Source organism: Oncorhynchus masou, chromosome 18 (genome assembly GCF_036934945.1).
Source record: "Oncorhynchus masou masou isolate Uvic2021 chromosome 18, UVic_Omas_1.1, whole genome shotgun sequence".
NCBI classification, from domain to species: Eukaryota; Metazoa; Chordata; class Actinopteri; order Salmoniformes; family Salmonidae; genus Oncorhynchus; species Oncorhynchus masou.
Window position 1 is genome coordinate 24,631,248 of NC_088229.1, and position 21,772 is coordinate 24,653,019.

Sequence of the window (21,772 nt, forward strand, 5' to 3'; positions counted from 1 at the left end):
TCCTAGGCTAATGACTTCTCCAAAAGCTAATTAGAGTCAGGAATCAGCTAACCTGGAGTCCAATCAATGAGATGAGATGGGGATGTTGGTTAGAGCTGCCTTGCCCCATCAAAAACACTCACAAAATTTGAGTTTGCTATTCACAAGAAGCATTGCCTAATGTGAACCATGCCTTGAACAAAAGAGATCTCAGAAGACCAAAGATTAAGAATTGTTGACTTGCATAAAGCTGGAAAGGGTTACAAAAGTATCTCTAAAAGCCTTATTGTTCATCAGTCCACGGTAAGACAAATTGTTTATAATTGTAGAAAGTTCTGCACTGTTGCTACTCTGCCTCGGAGTGGCCGTCCTGCACAGATGACTGCAAGAGCACAGCGCAGAATGCTCAATGTGTCACGACTTCCGCCGCAGTCGGTCCCTCTCCTTGTTCGGGTGGTGTTAAGCGGTCGACGTCACCGACCTTCTAGCCATTATTGATCCATTTTTCATTTTCCATTGGTTTTGTCTTGTCTTCCTACACACCTGGTTCCAATCCCATTCATAACATGTTGGGTATTTAACCCTCTGTTTCCCCCTCATGTTCTTGGCAGAGATTGTTTGTTGTATGTAGGTGTGTTATTTGTTCTGGTGTGCGACGGGTTTTGCACCCTATTATGTAACTTTTGTGTACTTTGGTTGTCGGAGGTTTTTTGAATGTTTAGCTCCGTTTTTACCAAGTTCATTCTCCTGCACCTGACTTCCCTGCCACCAGCACGCACCGCATTACACAATGAGGTTAAGAAGAATCCTAGAATGTCAGCTAAAGACTTACAGAAATCTCTGGAACATGCTAACATCTCTGTTGGCGAGTCTACGACACGTAAAACACTAAGCAAGAATGGTGTTCATGGGAGGACACCACGGAAGAAGCCACTGCTGTCCAAAAAACATTGCTGCACATCTGAAGTTTGCAAAAGTGCACCTGGATGTTCCACAGCGCTACTGGCAAAATATTCTGTGGACAGATTAAACTACAGTTGAGTTATTTGGAAGGAACACATAACACAATGTGAGGAGAAATAAATGCACAGCACACCAGCATTAAAACCTCAACCCAACTGTAAAGTATGGTGGAGGGAGCATCATGGTTTGGGGCTGCTTTGCTGCCTCAGGGCCTGGACAGCTTGCTATGATCGACGGAATAATGAATTCCCAAGTTTATCAAGACATTTTGCAGGAGAATGTAAGACTATCTGTCTGCCAATTTAAGCTCAATAGAAGTTGGGTGATGCAACAGGATAATGACCCAAAACACAGAAGTAAATCAACAACAGAATGGCTTCAACAGAAGAAAATACACCTTCTGGAGTGGCCCAGTCAGAGTCCTGACCTCAACCCAATTGAGATGCTGTAGCATGACCTCAAGAGATCAGTTCACACCGGACATTCCAAGAATATTGCTGAACTGAAACAGTTTTGTAAAGAGGAATGGTTCAAAATTCCTCCTGACCGTTGTGCAGGTCTGATCTGCAACTACAGAAAACGTTTGGTTGAGGTTATTGCTGCCAAAGGACGGTCAGCCAGTTATTAAATCCAAGGGTTCACATACTTTTCCCACCCTGCATTGTGGATGTTTACACGGTGTGTTAAATAAAGACATGAAAACGTATAATTGTTTGTGTGTTATTAGTTTAAGCAGACTGTGTTTGTCTCTTGTTGTAACTTAGATGAAGATATCAATTGTATGCAGAAATCCAGGTATTTCCAAAGGGTTCACATACTTTTTCTTGCCAATGTAAGTATTCAGACCCTTTACTCAGTACTTTGTTGAAGCACCATTGGTAGCGAATACAGCATCGTGTCTTCTTGGGTATGACTCTACAAGCTTGGCACACCTGTATTTGGGGAGTTTCTCCCATTCTTCTCTGCAGATCCTCTCAAGCTCTGTCAGGTTGGATGGGGAGTGTCACCCCACCACTATTTTCAGGTCTCTCCAGAGATGTTCGATCGGGTTCAAGTCCAGGTTCTGGCTGGGCCACTCAAGGACATTCAGACTTGTCCCGAAGTCACTCATGCGTTGTCTTGGCTGTGTGCTTAGGGTCATTGTCCTGTTTGAAGGTGAACCTTGGCCCCAGTCTGAGGTCCTGAGTGTTCTTGAGCAGGTTTTCATCAAGGATCTCTCTGTACTTTGCTCCGTTCATCTATCCCTCGATCCTGACTAGTCTCCCAGTCCCTGCCACTGAAAAACATCCCCACAGCATGATGCTGCCACCACCATGCTTCACTGTAGGGATGGTATTGACCAGTTGATGAGCGGTGTATGGTTTCCTCCAGACGTGACCAGTGGTGTAAAGTACTTAAGTAAAAATACTTTTAAGTACTACTTAAGTTGTTTTTGGGGTATATGTACTTTACTATTTATATTTTTGCCAACTTTCAATTTTCTATGTTCCTAAAGAAAATAATGTACTTTTTACTCCATACATTTTCCCTGACACCCAAAAGTACTCGTTACGTATTGAATGCTTTGCAGGCCAGGAAAATGGTCCAATTCATACACTTGTCAACAGAACATACTTGGTCATCCTTACTGTCACTGATCTGGCGGACACACTAAACACAAAATGTATTGTTTGTAAATTATGTCTTAGTGTTGGAGTGTGCCCCTGGCTATCCGTCAATAAAAAATAAAACATATAAATATGCCGTCTGGTTTGCTTAATATAAGGATTTTGAAATGGTTTATACTTTTCTTTTGATACTTAAGTACATTTTAGCAATTCCATTTACTTTTGATACTGAAGTATATTTAAAATCAAATACTTTTAGACTTTTACTCAAGTAATATTTTACTGGGTGACTATCACTTTTACTTGAGTCATTTTCTATTAAGATATCTTTACTTTTACTCAAGTATGACAATTGAGTACTTTTTCCACAACTGGACGTGATGCTTGGCATTCAGGCCAAAGAGTTTAATCTTGGTTTTATCAGACCAGAGAATCTTGTTTCTCGTGGTCTGAGAGTTCTTCAGGTGCCTTTTGGCAAACTCCAAGTGGGCTGTCATGTGCCTTTTACCGAGGAGTGGCTTTCGTTTGGCCACTCTACCATAAAGGCCTATTTGGTGGAGTGCTGCAGAGATGGTTGTCCTTCTGGAAGGTTCGCCCATCTCCACAGAGGAACTCTGGAGCTCTGTCAGAGTGACCATTGGGTTCTTGGTCACCTCCCTGACCAAGGCCCTTCTTCCCCGATTGCTCAGTTTGGCCGGGCGACCAGCTCTAGGAAGTAGGAAGAGTCTTACTGGTTCCAAACTTCTTCCATTTAAGAATGATTGAGGCCACTGTTCTTGGGTACCTTCAATGCGGCAGAAATGTTTTGGCACTGTTCCCCAGATCTGTGCCTCAACACAATCCTGTCTCGGAGCTCCACGGACAATTATTTTGACCTCAAAGCTTGTTTTTTTTCATCTGACTTGCACAGTCAACTGTGGGACCTTATAAAGACAGGTGTGTGCCTTTCCAAATCATGTCCAATCAATTTAATTTACCACAGCTGGACTCTAATCAAGTTGTAGAACATCTCAAGGATGATCAATGGAAATAGGATGCACCTGAGCTCAATTTCAAGTCTCATAGCAAAGGGTCTGAATACTTATGTAAATAAGGTATTTCTGTTTGTGTTTTGTCATTATGGGGTGTTGTGTGTAATCAATTTAGAATAAGTCTGTAACGTAACAAAATGTGAAAAAAACAAAGGAGTCTGAATACTTTCCGAATGCGCCCTATTCAGATAAAATAAATTAAATTCCAGCCATTACAATGAGCTTTTCCTCCTATAGCTCCTCCTACCAGCCTCCCCTGGCACACACAAACACTGTCTGATAATTGACTGGGATTGGGCCCTGGACTTGAGGTTAGAGAGACTGACCAGAAATATTGCTGGTTCAAGCCCCGAGCAAGGTGATAAATAAAAATGAGAAGCTGGCTTTTGCTAAACATACATGAGGTGTTTAAGGTGTTTAACAATGTTTATTCTCTTCAACCTGAGGCAAAGACATTACAAAACACATTGATTAACATTGTGATAGTAGGACTAGCACAACAGAACATTAAAGCAAAGCAGTTTTCTGCCAGAAACCAACTCACAAGGTATAGATCCAGGTATTCTCTAAATGTGTTTAAAACCCACTTTCTTGATATACTCAAACTGGGTTTGTGGCATCCAAGATAATTAATTTGACCATTTTCTATTGTCTGATGTGGTCACTAGCCAAACTATGTTTTCTCATGACAACAGTTTGCGGTGAAGTTGAGGATCTGCAACTTTCTGATGAACTGCTGTTAAAAGTGATGTCGCCAGGATAACATGACATTAGGAAATGCAGACTTCCAAAGGGAAGTTTAAGATGCAAATTCACCTCTTTCCCAATCTGTAAATCTTTCTGGAACTTCTACCAATCTTCCATCTACCACAATCATGCCATTCAAATCTACTTGGAAAGTTGTCATGAGTTGAAACTGTCATAGTACCAGGGTATGTTTTTATTTGGAAAGGGGGGCAACTTTAGGTCAAACTATTTTGAAGGGATACAGAGATGACAAGCACGCGCTTTAGAATTGTTTGAGCAGTCTGGCGAGGTTGAGAACTAACTAACCAGTCAGGGTTAGGGGTAAGTTACAGCCAGTGTTCTTGATTAACATACATGCTCAGAGCCAGGGGACAAAGGTATAACACAAGAGGCTAAAGCTTAGCCCACAGAATCACAATGACAAATTAATTGAGGGACTTGTGTGTTCAATCAGGCTATGTGTGAGAGCTGTACTGAAAAGACGGAGACATTTATGAAATGTTGAAAGATCTGTCACAGAAAAGGCGATATCTTTCATTTAAATGTTCAGAGAAATTGTGTAACAGCAATATTGAGAGAGAGCACAAATATTTGCTTAAACAAAAGAGCAATGTTTGTGCAGTGCTGTTGAAATATTCTAAAAGAGCTACCATGTGCCAACACAGTTGGATGAATCATCGGAGTAAGTTAATAGACATATCTAACATCTCAGTGTTGGTTTGATGCCAATGACAGATTATGCCCCTTGCCTATAGCAATTAAAATATTAAAAAACCTGTTATTGAATTTGCCGATGCACAGTTTCAATGGGCTCCACCCTGAAACATATACTTTATTTTTGTAATATATTTTCATTGAAGAGTTGAAAGTGCAGAAGAGTGACCCTGTTACACTAACTAGGTAAATCAACATTGTTTCTACGTCATTTCAACAACAACAAAAATCTATGTGATGATGTTCAATCAATGTGGGAAAATGATTGGATTTGCAAAAAGTCATCAATGTAAGGGAATTTAGTATTTTTAGTCATTAACTTGCTTCATAAATTTGAAGAGCACATGCAATTGATCTAAGATATTACCAAATGCCTTCAGGGGAAAACTGTAACATAGGCAGATTAGCTATGACAGGAGGTGTGGTTCTGGACAATGACACTGCTGTCACATTGACAAAGTACAGTCAATCATCCCTGGGTGCAAATGAGTTTTCTGCCGTTTGTTGCTCAACTGCCCCAATGCAATGAAGTAAATAGTAAATATTTGAAAAATGCAATCATGCAAGCCAGGTTTTCAAAGTCAATCACTGGTTGCAGATGGAAGGTGCAGAAGAGTAACACTGTTACACTGACTGAATCAACGTTGTTTCTAAGTCATTTCAACAACAAATATATGTAATGACGTTTAATCAACGTGGGAAAATGATTGGATTTGCAAAAAGTAAACAATGTCAGGGAATTTTGTCAAAATTTAACGGAAATCAAAACTAACCGTTGAACTGGGTGGGTAACCTCTTCCATCCACTCAACCTCTGATCCAACCTACTATTTCATATTATCATAGTAAGTAACTCATCTTGTCTTCAAACGTATTTTCACTGTCATTATCACGCTCTGCTATAGCCTTCTCCCCTGCTGTCTCAGGTGGATGAGCTCTAAGATATTTACATAATGCTCAAGGTCGCCAACATTCAAATGAGCAGCGTTCCCTGAGGCTGTATGCTCAGCAGATAAACAGAAACTAGTGAACTGTAGCATTTTGGCAAGTTAGCCCCGCAGACCTAATGATTGTAACCAAAAACCTCTTTAAACTGAAAAAGCACTTTGGTTGAAACACCCACCCACCCTGTCCATCAATTATGCCCTGGGGGTTTGACACAGCATACTGTATGTGGAAGCTATCCCCCTTTTCTTCAGTCAGAGCTCTACACTATCCATTCCTTATACCTATGCAGTTTTACCTTACAATAAGGACGTTTATATCCTGGTCTAATTGGACATGTATTGGCTATTCATAAGATTGGCTGACTTTTCAGTCAAATTTGACCATGCCAAAAACATGTAGATCAATTGCTACCTGAGATTCAATCACCCACAAGGTGACTGATGGCTGGGATTAATTTATGAATGAGGCTCTGTTACATTTGGTGCAGGGAAAATAATCCATTATCGTGGAGTGGGAACCTAAACAAAAACCAGTGACCGTCGTCATAACCTGAGTTTAGGACATTTGATTTGGACACCTTATTGACATTAGTAGAGGAAAATGTACAGTTGATGAATGCAAGTTATTCATTCTCAAGTTGCTTGGTAAATATTACAGGCATCCATTTCCACTACCTATACACAGTAAATAAATGTTTTTTTGTCCTTATGCGTCTTTAGTGCATGATTAAAGCTAATCAGTTGAAGAAATTAATCTGGAGAGAAATGTATTACTGTAACAATACTCAAGGCAAGATAAATTAACATTCCAGTTCTTTTAAAAATCATAAAACTGAATATTAACTCTAAAATAAAATACATTTACATTTAAGTCATTTAGCAGACGCTCTTATCCAGAGCGACTTACAAATTGGATAAAAACATTTACTGAGTCTATATATCTAAAGTACGTGCAAAATAAAGACCACGGAGAAATGCCCAGCATTTTGTTTTCAGTGATAATTTAATCATACAAACGTTCGTTCAAACATACAGGAAAAATGCTTTCATATCTTTGCTGACTCTGTCTCATAATTGTTCTGCTGTAGAATTCCAAAAGTCATCCATTCACCATTCTAACCCCTGAAAACTTCACAGAAAAAAAATCTATCATACCCCCTCAAAAAAAGCAATGTATCACTCAATATGTGACATCCGACTGTAAACAAAAAACATACCAATGTGGGGTGTGTCATAAACGGTACCCTATATAGTAAGGAAACTATAAAGGGAATAGGGGGCAATTTGAGACACAACCAAGGAGATTAATGGGCAGTGTATACCTGTTACGACGAGGAGAAACATTTGTCATTAACTTGCTTCATAAATTTGAAGAGCACATGCAATTGATCTAAGATATTACCAAATGCCTTCAGGGGAAAACTGTAACATAGGCAGATTAGCTATGACAGGAGGTGTGGTTCTGGACAATGACACTGCTGTCACATTGACAAAGTACAGTCAATCATCCCTGGGTGCAAATGAGCTTGCTGCCGTTTGTTGCCCAACTGCCCCAATGCAATGAAGTAAATAGTAGATATTTTAAAAATGTAATCTTGCAAGCCAGGTTTTCAAAGTCAATCACTGGTTGCAGATGGAAAGATAACAAAACCGAGGAGGACCACACATGTAGCCTACCAGGCATGTAGTGTTCCAGGCATGAAACTGAAGCATAAAGACAACTGGCATCATAAGGAGCAATAGTAAAATAACTCACGTTTGGGCTGGAGGCCAAACTACTCAGTGCATAGAGATTAGCCAGTTAGTGCAAGTAATTTAAAACATTCTTTAAAATATAGTCTTTAGAGGGACTAACAAAATGAAGGCCTGTATATTTGAATAAATGGTTGAGTTTAACATTGTCTGAACAAGAGGACACTGTAATTGTAATTTCAGAATTTTCTCTCAAGAATAGATTCATTTTCCTGGGCTTTGGAATAAATAATAATGAACAAAAAGAGTTAGAAAATCTGAAACCCTTAAATGAAGCTGTGTCTTCAAGGCAAATGTATAAGATCTTTGGGCAGATAAAACAAAAATGCTTCAAAACAACATAGCTCTACATTCAGCAAATACATTCAACTCAAAATGACCAAACCAAGAAATGACACTGCTTTGCAACATGTGAACTTTTGCAATCTCACAGAACAAAATGATGAAGCCCTATTAAAACAAATTGAACCTACAGTGTGGTGATATAATCTACTTTCCAAGTATTGATCCTGACATGGAGGGTCCTTTGAGTAAATGTTAGTTAATGTTTCTTTTTTTCACCAATTGGTAAGTGAGAAACTGCAATTTTGATAAAGACCTCCCTCCAGTGGATGGATATACTATAGCTCAACTTCAGAGTAACAGAACCAACCAACAATCAAAAGTGAAGCTGCAGCAAATGGGATTTGCATGTGAATAAGCTGTTCTTCCTTTGTTGTTACCAGAAAAACATCCAAAACAATACATTCTTATCAGGCTGCTAAATTTGCTGAATTATTCTCCTGTCCCTAAAAAGTATACACTGTGAAATTAGGATTTTAAAAAGTATGAAAAGAGAGATTACTTTTTTTTTTTAAGTCAGTTTAGGAACTAGAGGATCAGTACGCAAAATAAATGGCTTTTCCTCCCTAGTCTGTCTCTTTCAGGTTGCATAAACCAAGCAAACACACATACCCACTCACATGCACACTCCGACGCAAACACACACTCCTCCTTTCATCACTGTAGTCTCAACAGCATTCAGACATGACAACTAAATAACTAAAAATAAAGACCAGAAAAAAAAACTTGTATCTCATCTCTTTAAAAAAAGATTTGTAGCACTCATTTTTAACTTAACATTCACACATGCATACACTGGATGTGGGATCTTGTTGGTTGAGTCGTATGCTGGGAGAACAGAGCAGCTTTGTCTTCTGGTTTCCGTTTGTGTTGCGTAAAGTGGAGGGGGAACTTTGCATAAGTGTTTGTATGAATCTCAGGATACTCTACCAGCCACAAGTAAAGCCTCCTCCCACAATAGATGTTGTGGATCCAGGAACACAGTGCTGCCTGAATGTGACGATGTTTCCCATGTTTTAAGACTGCCCAAAAGGATAGGGTTCGTGAATACCCTGTGGGTAAAAGATAAAGAAAAATTTTGTGGATATAGATTTTTTTTATAAGTACAAAGTTGTGATTGTACTGATGAGCTATGGTATAATTGAACAATGAAGGGTATCCCTAAAAGGTTTGCAGTTGCTTCACATAGGCGGCCTTACCTGACTGTAAGTCACTAGGTTGCTTTGGAGCCCGTTTGTTGCTATATTCACAGAGTTGTGTGACAGTCCATTTTGCTCTTGCTGCATTCGGTCCGGGCCACCCTCCCAGACGTCCGCGGGGTCCTTGAGGCCGCTATCGTCACGGTGACTGTTATCGTGGGCACCGGCGTGTTTCTGTGGCGAGGCGAAGGGGTTGTAGTCTCCCTCCACGTTGCGGGCAGGCTGGGTGTTGAACTCGGCCTGGAAGGAGGACATCTGCTGCGTCACGCCAAGGAGGCCTCCCACCTCCACGCTGACAATTACCCAGATCACATCTACAGTGGGGAGAGACATTAACACTCCACATTTTTCATTGGTAGAATTGGTGCGCTGAACGTTAAAGCAGCAGAAAATAAGATTTAGATACAGCCTATATGAATTCTACCTCATTTTAAAGCACATATTATGCCCTATAAACTAATATGTAACACTGTAAAGACATTAGTTTATTATAAAAGCTCAAATGTTGATACAAATCCCTGTTATTATTACAAAGTCATTTGTGGAATATTAGGTTTCTGTGCCCCCAAATGTTTGGATATACTGGTAATGTTAGCTAGCTAGCCAATTAGGCAGCATGACTGAACAAAGTGTAAACAAATGATTTATGGTTTATGAATGTAAAATGCATTCCCGGATAATAGGAAGATAAAAAATGTTGCGCCTGTAATATGGGTCAGATCTTTTGACCTCGGGTACGTTTGTTAAATCACTTTTGTCATCTACTCCGATTACAGAGCACTGTCGGTTAAGTGTGCCTGAGTGCAGAATAACTGATTAATTTACGAACCGCAACACACGTTAAATATGACAGGTGTCAGTAAACGTCGGCAAAAATGTTTTCAAATAAATTGCTGCCAGCAGCAGTCACAGTAACTAAAGCTCTAGACAACATGAAAACAGTCTAACCAGCTCTGCTATGGCAAGTAAATTGGTCAGAGTGGGGTGATCTCTCATTTGTGTCTGGAAGTAGATTCCAAGCTAGCCAACTTTAGCCAGTTAGATTTGGCCATTGACTGCCGTTGTGAGGTCAGAATGCTCGGATCAACCCTACTCATCGGCCAGTGTCCAGTGTGCGCTCTGAATGCTCAGAGAACGAAATGCTCTGAATTTACAAACGAACAATCTGAATACACTCCACGTACGAACGGCACAGAGTGCACTCTGACACACTGGAGGCCATCAGCAAGCCGTTTTCACTATAGTAATGTTGCAACCAGGATGCTTTTTGTCTAGGGCACTCGGAAACAACAGTACAGCGAAGCCTTATCATTATCAACAATTATTATCTGGGAGATTTTTTTCCTAGTTGCACAGTGCTCCCAAAATTTATCCTGGTCGCACAGCAAAATATTTTGTCACACTTCAGAGCCCTAATTAGACCTTGAATATATTCAAGTGATGTAAACGCTAACTTTGGTGAATTCAACATTAGACTGCGGTAACTAACACTTTACATTAAAGTATACTTTATAAAGGATGTATAAAAGTTTTAAACGATAAATTAATTTACAGATTATTATAATTGTTTAAATTGTGAACAACAGTTGTGTGCTTATCATTAAGCTGGTTGCCAAATGAAGTTTCTCACCCCCATAGAAGAGTCCGGTGGCTGTGCACATCCTCCACTGGCCCTGGTACATGCCAGGGGAAAGGGGGCTGCGCATCTGTACGCTGACATCAGCCATCTCCTGGGGGTTTAATGAGCGCACCATCACCATGTTCACATGACCAAACTGGTCCCCTCCAACATACTTCAGACATACCCCAGGGGGCCAAGACTCTGCTCCTGCAAGAGACAAATAAACAAAACATGCATGATGAAATTAATAAACAATAACCTCAATTGCCAGCTCCAGTGACTACCAGTAGCTTGTTTGGGATGCTGTTTACTACTAGGATGGAACTTCAAAGCCTGAAAGCTAACAGTAAGGCCTTGTCAACACTGTTGTCAACACTGTCTATGACTGAGTGCAGCTCCTAAAGGTTTTTTTCATTACAACCAACCTGTGTTCTGTATCCTCCACGTCTTAGTGAAGGGCGTGTCAGGGGGCACAGACTCCCCCTCCCCGATCGTCACATCCCCAACAAAAGACATGCATGGTGCATTGATGTTGGGGCTTTCAAAGTCATAGTAGGCTCCGATGGCTGCTTGTAAGTTCCTATAAGAGACGTAACAATTTAGGGAAAGGAATGAATATCAGTTAGTAGAATACAACAATCCCCAGAGGTTAAAAAGAGGGGGAAACTAGAAGCAAAAATCAATATCATATTTTTACCAAAAGGCCTGCTTATTGAACTGGCCAAAAACAGAATGCATGGAGAAAATGTATGGATGACCTATGCTCCTTATGAAATAAATTGGTTTAAGTCAAGTCAGTATGTCAAATATGAATCTCAGCAGTGAAACTTGTATTGCCTCTTGGATCCCTCCCGTGACACACGGATATAATGACAGGGGGCCAAGCCTACTTAAGCCACCACCCCTAAAGGCCTTTACTAACAAACTGGTCAACAGGAATTAAACCAAATATTATAAATATTTCTGAAATTCTCTGACATAAGAGGGTTTTCAAACATTCCTTCCTCATACAATTTGGCCAGATGTCCGAGTGGACATTGACCTTTTGAATTATGCATGTTTGTCAGAGCAACACTACAGAAATCTGAATGTGCAGCAACAAACCTACTGTCATAATATAGCTGTGTGTGCAGCGGTTCTAATTTTAGACAGCTCATTCTGGAAGTGCAATTACTAACTAATTACATTAAAAAACTAATTGTGACACGTTTCCACTGCAGAACACAGTTGTGTGGGGGCAAAGTTTCCACCAGTAACATTGTTGCCCATGAAACTTGATTTGCACCAAGTTGTTACATAACACAGGCTGCAGCATGTTCCCTGACCTAAAGGAGGGTCTTGGAACCTTGTCGTGAGGCAGGCCGTGCTATCAGAGATCCTTGGAATGTCCCTACTCCATTGAAGTTTACATTTACAATTGTTAAGTGTAGTGTTTAGGGTAGGTACGTCCCAAATATCCCGTATAGCACTAGCGATCTTGTAATGACTGGGCACTTTCATGTGGTAAGAAATTCATAGCTGAAAAAGAAAAGCAGAATGGACAAACGAACCTCGTTGGTTGAAGCCTTCTGTTGTAGTTAGTTAGCTAGCTATGATTACTCTAGATAATTATACTAGGCTCAGTTAATTCAAGACATTATAATTAGTCTGACCAAAACACAACTGAACACTGGAAAATAAAGATATGTAATTGACACGTTCCCCTGTATAAAATGATAGAAAATAGACCCAGATTTGATCAATGATTTTTCAACCAAGGAAGGACTATCCTGGCTGTAGCTAATTAGCTAGCATGCAATCCAAATGTCAACCCAATTTAATTACATTTCCCAATTAAGAATATACACGACAATATAGTTTTGTCTCGTTAAATTGTAAATAAAAAAGAAAGTCACAAATAAACCGTGTTGGCTGACTATCCGTCATGCAACTAACAAAATCCTAGTATTAGCAATCACAGAGAGGCCACAATTCCCCGAACTCACCAATTGGTCATGTCCAAGAAGAAGGCGCATCCAGCGGGGTTCAGTTGAAACCCAAGCATTCTCTGAAACTCGGCTATGAGTATGTCCTTATCGGTAGTGCCCATGCAGCTAAATTTTTGCATTAACTCCGGGTCCAGGTCCAAATCCATGCCCTCCATCGTGGATTTCCCTGGACAGAGACAGGGTTCCTTTCCTAATTTAGTCCGAGGCCTCAACCTGTCATAACAAACTCAACAACAACCCAAATGCGCATGTCATTGACAATTATGTGACGACGTCAACCCATGGCCTGTTCAAGATGGTCGATGTAGCAAGATAATCTCCAACAAAAACATCTGAGTATGTATCAGACTGTCCGCGATTTATTTTAGTACACATAATAGATTATTTAATATGTACATCGCTTTAATATCAAACAACATGTGGTGAACACATACACCTTGTATTTTGTAATCGAATCCACGCAGCGCCTAGCTCAGGCCGACCTTCTTGAACTAGGCCACAGTTGGCGTTCATAAATCCACCATGGAGTGCGCTCTGGGCCGTTCGTAAATTTAGAGCGTTGTCAGATTGTTTGTTCGTAAATTCAGATCGTGTCGCTCTCAGGGCGAGCGTTCTGACCTCACAAAGCAGTCAAGCTATCTAGTTTGCGAGATACAATACTTTCTAACACGTGGGTGCGTTCGTAAATTCACCCTGGCTATTTATTCCGATTTCAAATCTGAGTGTGCTAGAGCGCAGAATAACTGATGAATTTACTAACATGCAACACCCGTTGAATATGACCGGTGTTAGTAAACAACGGCAAAAAAAGTAATTCAACTGTTCAACTATTGTCTTTCACTCTTTAAGTCAACTACTCACCACATTTTAAGCACTGCAGTGCAAGCTAGCTGTAGTTTATGCTTTCAATACTAGATTAATTCTCTGATCCTTTGATTGGGTGGACAACATGTCAGTTCACGCTGCAAGAGCTCTGATCAAATCAAATGTATTTATATAGCCCTTCTTACATCAGCTGATATATCAAAGTACTGTACAGAAACCCAGCCTAAAACCCCAAACACCAAGCAATGCAGGTGTAGAAGCACGGTGGCTCGGAAAAACTCCCCAGAAAGGCCAAAACCTAGGAAGAAACCTAGAGAAGAACCAGGCTATGAGGGGTGGCCAGTCGTCTTCTGGCTGTGCCGGGTGGAGATTATAACAGAACATGGCCAAGATGTTCAAATGTTCATAAATGACCAGCATGGTCAAATAATAATAATCACAGTAGTTGTCGAGGGTGCAACAAGTCAGCCTCTCAGGAGTAAATGTCATTTGGCTTTTCATAGGCAATCATTGAGAGTATCTCTACCGCTCCTGCTGTCTCTAGAGAGTTGAAAACAGCAGGTCTGGGACAGGTAGCACTTCCGGTGAACAGGTCAGGGTTCCATTGCCGCAGGTAGAACAGTTGAAACTGGAGCAGCAGAACAGCCAGGTGGACTTGGGACAGCAATGAGTCATCAGGCCACGTAGTCCTGAGGCATGGTCATAGGGCTCAGGTCCTCTGAGAGAGAGAGAGAAAGAAAGAGAGAATTAGAGCGAGCATACATAAATTGACACAGGACACCGGATAAGACAGGAGAAATACTCCAGATATAACAGACTGACCCGAGCCCCCCGACACATAAACTACTGCAGCATAAATACTAGAGGCTGAGACAGGAGGGGTCAGGAGACACTGTGGCCCCATCCGATGATACCCCCGGACAGGGCCAAACAGGCAGGATATAACCCCACCCACTTTGCCAAAGCACAGCCCCCACTCCACTAGAGGGAAAACTTCAACCACCAACTTACCATCCTGAGACCAGGCCGAGTATAGCCCACAAAGATCTCCGCCACGGCACAACTCAAGGGGGGTCACCAACCCAGACAAGAAGACCACGTCAGCGACTCAACCCACTCAAGTAACGCACCCCTCCTAGGGACGGCATGGAAGAGCACCAGTAAGCCAATGACTCAGCCCCTGTAATAGAGTTAGAGGCAAAGAATCCCAGTGGAGAGAGGGGAACTGGCCAGGCAGAGACAGCAAGGGTGGTCCGTTGCTCCAGAGGCTATCCGTTCACCTTTACACTCCTGGGTCAGACTACACTCAATCATATGACCCACTGAAGAGATGAGTCTTCAGTAAAGACTTAAAGGTTGAGACCGAGTCTGCGTCTCTTGCATGGGTAGGCAGACCATTCCATAAAAATGGAGCTCTATTGGAGAAAGCCCTGCCTCCAGCTGTTTGCTTAGAAATTCTAGGGACAATTAGGAGGCCTGCGTCTTGTGACCGTAGCGTACGTGTAGGTATGTACGGCAGGACCAAATTCGGAAAGATAGGTAGGAGCTAGCCAATGTAATGCTTTGTAGGTTAGCAGTAAAACCTTGAAATCAGCCCGTGCCTTAACAGGAAGCCGTGTAGGAAGGCTAGCACTGGAGTAATATGATCAAATTGTTTGGTTCTAGTCAAGATTCTAGCAGCCGTGTTTAGCACTATCTGCAGTTTATTTAGTGCTTTATCCGGGTAGCCGGAAAGTATAGCATTGCAGTAGACTAACCTAGAAGTGACAAAAGCATGGATTAATTTTTCTGCAACATTTTTTGACAGAAAGTATCTGATTTTTGCAATGTTACGTAGATCGAAAAAAGCTCTTGCAACAGTCTTGATATGTTCGTCAAAATAGAGATCAGAGTCCAGAGTAACGCCGAGGTCCTTCAGTTTTATTTGAGACGACAGTACAACCATCAAGATGAATTGTCAGATTCAACAGAAGATCTCTTTGTTTCTCGGGACCTAGAACAAGCATCTCTGTTTTGTCCGAGTTTAAAAGTAGAACATTTGCAGCCATCCACTTCCTTATGTCTGAAACACAGGCTTCCAGGGAGGACAATTTTAGGGCTTCACCATGTTTCATCGAAATGTACAGCTGTGTCATCCGCATAGCAGTGAAAGTGAACATTATGTTTCCGAATGACATCACCAAGAGGTAAAATATATAGGGACAACAATAGTGGTCCTAAAACGGAACCTTGAGGAACACCAACATTTACAGTTGATTTGTCAGAGGACAAACCATCCACAGAGACAAACTGATAATCAATTTGTCAGAGCTAATGGTGGGAGGCTTCGGCGTCTCAGACCCCGTAACGGGAGGAGTAGAGTCCAGAGAAGACTCAGCCTCTGATTCTGACTCGCTGCTGAATTGGGAGAAACGGTTGAAAGTTTCTGTTGGCTGAATGAGCGACACCGGTGGAGCATTCCTACAGCATTTCCTTCCAGTTGTCCGGCTGCGGGAACTGTGTGAGGGGATTTATACTACTATCTGTACTTACTGGTGGCACAGACGGTGTTTCATACTTTCCTACACTTAAATTACCCTTGCCTAACGATTGCGTCTGAAGCTGGGCTTGTAGCACAGCTATACTCGCCGGAAGGCGATCGTTCTCCTGTATATTATGAGTACAGCGACTGCATTAGAAGGCATCATGTTAATGTTACTACTTAGCTTTGGCTGGTGGAGGTCCTGACGAACCACGTCCAGATACTGCGTCCGGAGTGAAAAAGTTGAATGAAAAACGTTGAGCGAGGGAAAACAAGTCTCCAATTCAAACCACAGGTTTTCAATCTGCAAAGGTAGGACAGAAGCCAGCTGTCCTCTAGCTACACTATGACACTACCCTACATAGTGCTGTTAAGGCTACTGGAGACCTTCATTGCAAAACAGGGTGTTTAAAAAAATTATTTGGTGACGTGAATATATTTAGTAAAGGTTTATTTTCATGAAATTCCCTGAGGAGGATAGTATTCCCCTTCCTCCTCTGAGAGCCTGCAATGGTCCCCATTTAGACTTGGTCATTGTACTTGCCCTATCAGAGCTGGTTTTACGGTTTTCATGTTGTCTTGAGGGTTAATGATTAACTGTGTAACTGGCACCAATTTATTTCTGTTTTTTTTTGCTGATGTTTACTGACACGTGTCATAACAACAGGATTCAAGGTCGTTCGTAAATACATCAATTATTTTGCGCTCTGGTACCCTCACACCAGAGTCCTCTGAAATTGGGAAGATTGCCAGAGTGAATTTACGAACGCACCCGCGTATATTGTAGATGTGCTAAGATTATTAGATTTCAGAATTTTTTGCACTGGAAAGGGAATTATTAGAAATGCACGCAGCCTTCACAAGATAATTCAAAATGGCCAATACAGTAATGTATAAAACGTTGATGATTCAGTCAGTGCCCTGCTGGTATAGTTTGTATTATTTGCAACACCTGTAGTGGGGGTGGTGGCGCTGCAGTTATTATGAGGACTCATTATGGCGCACCTCTTTCCTTGAAAAGAGTCGTCGTCGTTTAGTTAGGCTTCCGGTAAAGGGAGGTTTTTAACATATTTCAGTGCATGTTAGCAAGGCTGCTCAAAATGCCGAAGTAAGTATTTATATTTTGTCTCCCTGTAGAGTATTTATTCTCTTTTGAAGGTATTTGACCTTAATGAAGACTGAACATGTAGATCTAATTTAACGAATCGAAGTTATAGTACATTATTAAACCGGCATCAGACATTTCAGCTACCTTTTGTTTGGGTCGTCACTAGTTACCACAGCCTCAAAGTCATAAACCCCGCCTATTTCTACAATTTCACGTTTTCAAATTGTCACGTGCAGAATTACGGTGAAATGTGTTTTTTTTCAAGCTCAAAACCCAACAATTCAGTAACCAATAACAATGTAATACTACAAATATAAGTAGATAAAAAAAACTGAAATAAGAACTCGAGAAAGTATTTATACTATTATATACAGGGTCAGACTTACCATATTTACAATGTTCAGGGATACAGGAGTGATCTCTTCTTACAATTTGACCTTAAACACATCCATAACCACACTGCTAACCTTATGCCTAACCTTAAGACTAAAAATAATGTTTTTGTTTTCACGATTTGACCATCTAGCCAATTTTTGACTTTGGCTGTGTTATCTCTGTTGGCTGGGAAGAAAGTGTTAACCATCATTCATATCTTGTCTGTTTTGTTCCCAGTGATTGAGTTCTATTATGGGGAGCTAATACATTTATTCAGACTTTTCTGCCCAGCTGCATATGTTTTTATACTGTCTGGTTCTGCCTACACAAATTAATCTACCATTCAATATGTCTGTTTATCATCCAGGTTTTATTGTGATTACTGTGATACCTACCTTACTCATGACTCGGTAAGTCTGCATAACATTGCTAGTGGAAGTGTTTCCTGATTGCATGTGGTTGATTCTGTCATTAAGCTGAATGTGATTTTTTTTTTCTTCTCTTCTATCGCCCTGTTATGTATAAGGAATGTTGGTCAACATTGATGAATGTTCTGTGTTTGGCAGCCCTCTGTGAGGAAAACGCACTGCAGTGGCCGCAAACACAAAGAAAATGTAAAAGACTACTACCAGAAATGGATGGAAGAACAAGCGCAGAGCCTCATTGACAAAACAAGTGAGTAACACACAAAAAAAGACTGACCTGTCTTTTACCTTGATGTGTTAAGTCAATACTGTCCTAGGTGAACGGGGCCTGAAGGCTAATATGTCAGGAGCTCTAACTTTGTCATTGTTTCTCTTAGCCGCTGCCTTCCAACAAGGGAAGATGCCCCCAACACCATTCCCAGGAGCCCCACCTCCAGGGGGTGCCATGATCCCTCCACCAAACCTCAGTAAGTGCATCAGTGTCATGTAAAAAGAACAAAAATATAACACAACATGTAAAGTGTTGGTTTCATGAGCTGAAATAAAAGATCCCAGAAATATTCCACATGCACAAAAAGCTCTGAAATTGTGCACATTTGTTTACATCCCTGTTAATAAGCATTTCTCCTTTGCCGAGCTAACCCATCCACCTGACAGGTGTGGCATATCAGGAGGCTGATTAAACAGCATGGTCATTACACAGGTGCACCTTGTGCTGGGGACAATAAAAGGCCTCTCTAAAATGTGCTGTTTTGTCATACAACACAATGCTACAATGTCTCAAGTTGAGGGAGCATGCAATTGGCATGCTGACTCCAAGAATGTCTACCAGAGATATTTCCAGAGAATTTAAATATTCATTTCTCTACCATAAGTTGCCTCCGCCGTTTCAGAGAATTTGGCAGTATGTCCTACCGGCCTTGCAACTGCAGACCACGTGTAACCACGCTAACCCAGCACCTCCACATCTGGCTTCTTCACCTGTGGAATTGTCTGAAGGGGGGGGTGCTGTGGATTATTTCTGTCTGTAATGAAGCCCTTCTCATGGGGGGAAACTAAATTTGATTGGCAGGGCCTGGCTACAGAATGGGGGAGCCACATTTATTTCAATTGACTGATTTCTTTATGGACTGTAACTCAGTAAAATCTCTGAAATTGTTGTATGTTGCACATTTTTTTTCAGTTCACATTTGTTAGGATGCAAAGATCACATCCAAGAGCAACCAAAAGTATTTTCTTGGAAAGCAAATCTTACAGCCAATTTACTTTATATAAGAATATTTTGCTGCTAATGGTCTGAGTTTCCTGGTGGTTATTGTCGTTCATGTGTCACCAATAGATGGCCCCCCACGTCCAGGGATGCTACCAACACCCCAGATGGGTGGTCCTCCAATGATGCCCATGATGGGTGGAATGGGACCACCTCCACCTGGAATGATGGGTGGTCCAGGTAGGATAACCTCAACTCTTATTTCTGTGGTATACATGCTCTTCAGTTGTTTGAGTCTACGTATGCTTCAGTTTGCCAATATTGTTGAGGAAACATACCACTATCTAAATACTATAATCTGAACAAATAAATGATTGAAACTACCTGTAAATGCTTTCTTTCCTACATTCTCAGGTATGCGACCTCCAATGGGTGGCCGAATGCAGATGATGCCTGGACATCACATGATGCGACCTCCCGGTCACCCAATGATGATGCGGCCAATGATGGCACGGCCAGACCGATAAACTCTCCCGACTCCCTCAAACACACCATGGGTTTGTTCCACATGATCAGTAAATCTTATTTTCTCACTTATAAAATCGGTTTGATTAGGGAAATCGATTGTTGAATAAGGTGGTCTCAAATATAAAATGTTTGTCTCTGACAAGTGCCACAGTTTCTCACATATAGCTAGTTCATCGTATAATTATTGGTAACTTAGCGTCAAACTTCTTCTAAGTAGATTTCAAGATGAGGCGCATTACTGATCCTGTGGAACAAACCTTTTGGCAAATCCCTCCACTCTACAACTGTTTCTTGGACTTCACTTTACATAATACTGTGTTGGTTATCTTGCCTTTGCTGTACCATCCATTTTCCCTGGATGGATTTCATTTTTATTATTCTATAGATTTTATAATGTTCCCTCTGCTTATTCCCATTTCCCTGCTCATTGTTATTTTGGTGTCTTGGCAAGTGCCAAAGACAACGGGAAGTTATGAAAATGTTGTTGAATGTGTTTTATCATTCACCTAGAGGTGTATTATAAGGTCTCCCGTTTTATTTTGTTGGCAGGACCAGTCAGATGAGTCAGCAGCAGTTTCTTTTTTACAATTTTATGAGCTTTGAATTTGTTGTATTACGGTCTATTAAACGAAAAGCAAAGTTCTCTGTGGTCGTTAATGTTTTAATCTCTGAACAACACCGTTGTCATTTTTATACCTAGCTCTTTATAAATTCAGCAGGGGGCGCTAGAATGTAATATTTTTGACCCAGGCACCTAAACCCAAGGCAGCATGTTTTTGCTCGCTATGTCTTATGGGAAAAATACTTTTAGACAAATGACTGTGCAATCGTAATGAATGAGAGAAGGCAGCCAGCTGGGCATTTCACTGAAGATAAGAGGGCGTGGAATGTGAAGAGATGCAAATAAGCTAGCTACAAATAAACAATTCAGCTAGCGATCTTATTCTCCCAATACCGCTATGGCAGGAATAATAAAAAAACAAATATTGAAACATTTGTCCAGGTAAGGAAATATTGCTTGCTAGCTCGGCTAACGTTAACCATCTTGATTTGACTGGCTAGCTACGTGGACTAACTAGGTATTTCAACCAGAGATGGCCAAATAACTATTCATTATTTGTAACAGCCAACGGTGTATTTTGTGCTTTATACGTCTGCTGGCAAACTCGCTAGCGAGTAGTGCAAGTCAGATTGATGCATGCCAACAGACGTTTTAGCTATTGGAAGAAGAGATACGAGAGATTCTTAATGTCAGTTACCTTGCATAATTAATATTCCTGACTGTAAAGAAATGAAACCAGTATTGTATAATGTACAGTATAATGGTACCATTTCTCCGGAGTATGACTAAATAAGAGTATGAATGGAACCCATGTTATGTTTACCTTCAAGTGCTCTGCTTGGAACATAACACTGTCAGTCAATTAATAGACGCTGCTTTTATGTAGACTTTTCAGGACCTGACAGCAGTACAGGTACAATCTAAGCTCCTGAACGGGGTTTAAACAATTGTCAAACCTCTGACATCCTTGCTAAGCAATTGAATAAGTGGAAATACTCCTTTAGAGAGAAATTAAGCTCAGGTGATTTCAGGACTATTACTACACTAATATTCCTTGTTTGAGTCAGAAAATAGTATCGGAATCAGACTGGGTCCTTGTAGTTGGTCACACCACACTGGGTGCTTGTGAGGACACATGCCGACTGGGTGTCATTCCAAGTTGGTGCTGAATGGCTGCCAGCCCTTCATCCAGTGTAATTTGTCATCACTTATTACAGTGGTTAGACTAACTTGGCTCTACATCGCACAAGGATTTCATCATGTAATAGAATTAACATCAATCAGTAGGGGCTGGGATATCCCAGGGACCCCACAATACAATATTATCGC

The 21,772-nt window shown here is 41.0% G+C and overlaps 3 protein-coding genes across 3 annotated transcripts in view; 2 read left to right on the plus strand and 1 right to left on the minus strand.

Moving 5' to 3' along the window:
* Nucleotides 1–6,971: 6,971 nt before the first annotated feature.
* Nucleotides 6,972–13,238, minus strand: LOC135504275 (protein ILRUN-like). Its single transcript, XM_064922677.1, has 5 exons — nt 12,887–13,238; nt 11,327–11,481; nt 10,911–11,108; nt 9,281–9,594; nt 6,972–9,133 (listed from the first exon to the last, which is right to left on the minus strand). The coding sequence occupies exons 1-5, from the start codon at nt 13,042–13,044 to the stop codon at nt 9,098–9,100; spliced, it is 861 nt and encodes a 286-aa protein (XP_064778749.1). The 5' UTR covers nt 13,045–13,238; the 3' UTR covers nt 6,972–9,097.
* Nucleotides 13,239–17,262: 4,024 nt separating this feature from the next.
* Nucleotides 17,263–20,523, plus strand: LOC135504276 (U1 small nuclear ribonucleoprotein C-like). The gene is made up of 6 exons (XM_064922678.1): nt 17,263–17,343; nt 18,086–18,128; nt 18,285–18,393; nt 18,521–18,610; nt 19,483–19,593; nt 19,768–20,523. The coding sequence occupies exons 1-6, from the start codon at nt 17,315–17,317 to the stop codon at nt 19,878–19,880; spliced, it is 495 nt and encodes a 164-aa protein (XP_064778750.1). The 5' UTR covers nt 17,263–17,314; the 3' UTR covers nt 19,881–20,523.
* A 198-nt stretch (nt 20,524–20,721) lies between these two features.
* LOC135504277 (bridge-like lipid transfer protein family member 3A) overlaps nt 20,722–21,772 on the plus strand; it is a 62,841-nt gene continuing 61,790 nt past the window's right edge. The window contains exon 1 of the mRNA XM_064922679.1: nt 20,722–20,884. Coding sequence (XP_064778751.1) covers nt 20,841–20,884 — 44 coding nt within the window. The 5' untranslated portion in view covers nt 20,722–20,840. The remainder of the gene's footprint in view (nt 20,885–21,772) is intronic.

Excerpts from the sequence above, each read along its gene's own strand:
- LOC135504275 (XM_064922677.1), bottom strand. The coding sequence starts at position 13,044 with ATGGAGGGCATGGATTTGGACCTGGACCCGGAGTTAATGCAAAAATTT. Across the intron at positions 11,482-12,886 it reads TTCTTGGACATGACCAATTG|GAACTTACAAGCAGCCATCG; the intron begins GTGAGTTCGGGG and ends CGTCTCTTATAG. Across the intron at positions 11,109-11,326 it reads GTGGAGGATACAGAACACAG|GAGCAGAGTCTTGGCCCCCT; the intron begins GTTGGTTGTAAT and ends TGTCTCTTGCAG.
- LOC135504276 (XM_064922678.1), top strand. The coding sequence starts at position 17,315 with ATGTTAGCAAGGCTGCTCAAAATGCCGAA. Across the intron at positions 18,129-18,284 it reads CCTACCTTACTCATGACTCG|CCCTCTGTGAGGAAAACGCA; the intron begins GTAAGTCTGCAT and ends TGTGTTTGGCAG. Across the intron at positions 18,611-19,482 it reads GATCCCTCCACCAAACCTCA|ATGGCCCCCCACGTCCAGGG; the intron begins GTAAGTGCATCA and ends TGTCACCAATAG.